The sequence below is a fragment of the Mastomys coucha genome, unplaced genomic scaffold (assembly GCF_008632895.1).
Source record: "Mastomys coucha isolate ucsf_1 unplaced genomic scaffold, UCSF_Mcou_1 pScaffold5, whole genome shotgun sequence".
Classification (NCBI taxonomy): Eukaryota; Metazoa; Chordata; class Mammalia; order Rodentia; family Muridae; genus Mastomys; species Mastomys coucha.
The window spans coordinates 64822600-64825700 of record NW_022196911.1 but is presented as its reverse complement, the minus strand read 5'-3'; the positions used below and the strand labels follow the sequence as shown (position 1 = coordinate 64825700).

General features: G+C 53.2%; 1 protein-coding gene across 1 annotated transcript in view; it reads left to right on the top strand.

The window, feature by feature from the left end:
• Wrap53 (WD repeat containing antisense to TP53) overlaps nt 1-3101 on the top strand; it is an 18021-nt gene extending 14920 nt beyond the window's left edge. Inside the window, exons 5-11 of the mRNA XM_031351446.1 lie at nt 982-1070; nt 1262-1352; nt 1458-1590; nt 2064-2272; nt 2392-2495; nt 2601-2738; nt 2841-3101. Coding sequence (XP_031207306.1) covers nt 982-1070; nt 1262-1352; nt 1458-1590; nt 2064-2272; nt 2392-2495; nt 2601-2738; nt 2841-3081 — 1005 coding nt within the window. The 3' untranslated portion in view covers nt 3082-3101. The remainder of the gene's footprint in view (nt 1-981; nt 1071-1261; nt 1353-1457; nt 1591-2063; nt 2273-2391; nt 2496-2600; nt 2739-2840) is intronic.

Below are 3101 nucleotides of genomic sequence, written 5' to 3'. Positions count from 1 at the left end.
GAAATCCGCCTGCCTCTGCCTCCCAAGTGCTAGGATTAAAGGCGTGCGCCACCACCGCCCGGCTAGGTGCATACTTTTAATCCTAGCATGCAGAAGGCAGAGGCAGGCAGATCTTTGTGAGTTGGAGGACAGCCTAGACTAACAGAAACCTTGTCTTGATCAAAACAAGAACAAAGAACACATTGTTGGCTGGCCTTGAACTCACAGCAGTTCCTCCTGTCTCAGGTTCAAATAAATGCTGGGGTTACAGGCAAGAGACAGCTGGATAGAAAGGTTGTAGGTATTTGCTTGTTTGTGGCAGAAAAGATTGACCCAAGGGCCTCATGCCTGCCAGGTAGGTGTTGTCCGCTGAGGCATGGCCACAGCCCTCATTTTGCTTTTTAAGTGTTTATATGTTGGCTGAGAATGTGAATGCTTAGTCGAGTACCTGTCTCACAGATGTAAAGCCCTTGGTTCCTTCCCCAGCAAGGCAGAAGCAGGCTGTGATGACGCACACCTGTAACCCTGCCTTCTGGAGATGGAGGCAGGAGGATCAGAAGTTGAGGACCAGTCTGGGATCTATAAAACCCTGTCTGGGGGGCAAATATCTAAGGTGGTAAAGATCTGAATTAGATTTCTAGGACCTACATACAGAAAGAAAGGACCTATTCGCTTTACGTCATCCTCTGGCTTATACATGAGCATGCACATACACAGTATTTAAGAAGTCTTTGCTGTTTGGGACTTGTACTTTTGCATTGTTGGAGAGCAGACTCGGGCAATCCCTGCAAGTAGCAGGCAATCAACTTTGCCACTGAGGTGAATCCCTAGGGCCTGATAATCTGTTGAAGGGATAAAATGCCAGAGTTGTGTTCTTTGAGCACCATGTGTTTCTCCTACCTGGATAGTCTCCCAGTGGGTCATAGCTCCCCCCAGGGGGTATTCAAGTCTTTGCCTGCTTTCCCCTGCCAGTGACCCCAGCATTCCCACATCTCTGTCCAGGTTCCTGTCCTTCGAATGGTGGAGGGTGACACCATCTATGATTACTGCTGGTATTCTCTGATGTCTTCCACCCAGCCAGACACCTCCTAGTAAGTCATAATGGCCTTCATGTGCACTTGACCGTGGTTCCCATCATCTCCAGCCCACACACCCAGTTTCAAGAAAGGCTACTGGGAGGGAGAAGGTACTAAGTGTACCCTTCTGACAGAAGTTGAGAGGGCTGGGCACTTGGCTCCCTTTTGACAGTCAGAGCCTGTCTGAGCGTCCGTGTTTCCCTCAGCGTGGCCAGTAGCAGCCGAGAGAACCCGATTCACATCTGGGATGCGTTCACTGGAGAACTCCGGGCTTCCTTTCGCGCTTATAACCACCTGGTACTGACTTCCCTGCCTGGCCCTGTGCTCATTGTGGCCTAGCCCTCCTCTTTGGAAGACAATTGAACCTTTGCAGGCCTGCTTCCAGCCCTCCCTTGCTCCTAGGACGAGTTGACAGCGGCCCATTCACTCTGTTTCTCCCCGGATGGTTCCCAACTATTCTGTGGCTTCAACCGGACTGTGCGTGTCTTTTCCACATCCAGGCCTGGCAGAGACTGTGAGGTGCGAGCCACATTTGGTAAGCCTCCAAGGTGGGGGGTGTGGGGGCATGGAGGAAAGAGTAGCTCCTGTGAAGGGGCCTTGAGTGAGCTGGGACACCTGTGGGGTTTCTCACTGTTCACAGTACAAGCCTGGGAGGCACATGCCAGCTCCAGAGGAGACAGCGGCCTCCGAGCATGGAGGAAACTCCCCAGGCTCTTGTGTTAGATAACCATTGTACCACTGAACTTTAGAAAGTTGAAAGGGAAGGGAGTCCCATTTCCTGTATGCCTTTAGCTCTTTATCCCTTCCAGGGAAATGTGGGATGTGAGAGGGAAGAAGGACCCTAGGTTCTTTAGGGAATTGAGTGATCTGGGAACCATCAGAGATCTTGAGATTGCTTGTGACAAACATGTGGAAGAATGAGTCCCAGCATGTCAGTACTGGGCGGGTGGTGGCCCTCAGCTAGTTAGTTAATGTCCTGTGCTAACTGTTCTCTTGTTTCCTCCCCAGCCAAAAAGCAGGGCCAGAGCGGCATCATCTCCTGTATAGCCTTTAGTCCATCCCAGCCCCTGTATGCCTGTGGCTCCTATGGCCGCACCCTAGGCCTGTATGCCTGGGATGATGGCTCGCCTCTTGCCTTGCTGGGAGGCCACCAAGGGGGTATCACCCACCTCTGCTTTCACCCTGATGGCAACCTCTTCTTCTCGGGAGCCCGAAAGGTATTGGTCAGAGCCCAGAGTGTGTGGATAGGCAGGAGTGGGGATGTCATCTGTAACGTGTTGAAACGTGCCGAGTTTGAGGGGCCCAGGGAGGCTGACACCAGACCCCTGTTCTTCAGGATGCTGAGCTTCTCTGCTGGGACCTCCGGCAGCCAGGCCACCTCCTGTGGTCTCTAAGTCGGGAAGTGACCACCAATCAGCGCATCTACTTTGATCTGGACCCGTAAGTGGTTCAAGCAAGGGTGTCAGAGTCTTGCTGCAGGGTTCTAGGCCCTGGATGGGAATGGCTTCTACTCCAAGGGCGATGCCTGTCTCCCTTCTTTCCCAGGAGCGGGCAGTTCCTAGTGAGTGGCAACACCAGTGGAATTGTCTCTGTGTGGGACATCAGTGGAGCTTTCAGGGACAGCAAGCAGCTGGAACCCGTGCTGACCTTTCTGCCCCAGAAGGACTGCACCAATGGAGTCAGGTCCTCATTCCCTGAAGGAGTTTGGGGCCAGGCTTCGGGAGGAAGGTGGATTTCTTGGGTATTTTCCTGACCTAGGTGCTGACAGACTGCTCTCTTCTCCAGCCTTCACCCTACCTTGCCTCTCCTGGCCACTGCCTCTGGCCAGCGCATGTTCCCAGAGCCCGCCAATAGTGGGGATGAAGGTGAGCCGGAGCTGGATCTTCCTCTGCTCTCCCTGTGCCACGCCCATCCTGAATGTCAGCTTCAGCTCTGGTGGTGTGGAGGGGGACCCGACCCCAGTAGCCCTGATGACGATCCGGATGAGAAGGGACAAGGAAGGACAGAGGCTGTGGGGATGAGTTAATATAAAGACTTTGTATCACA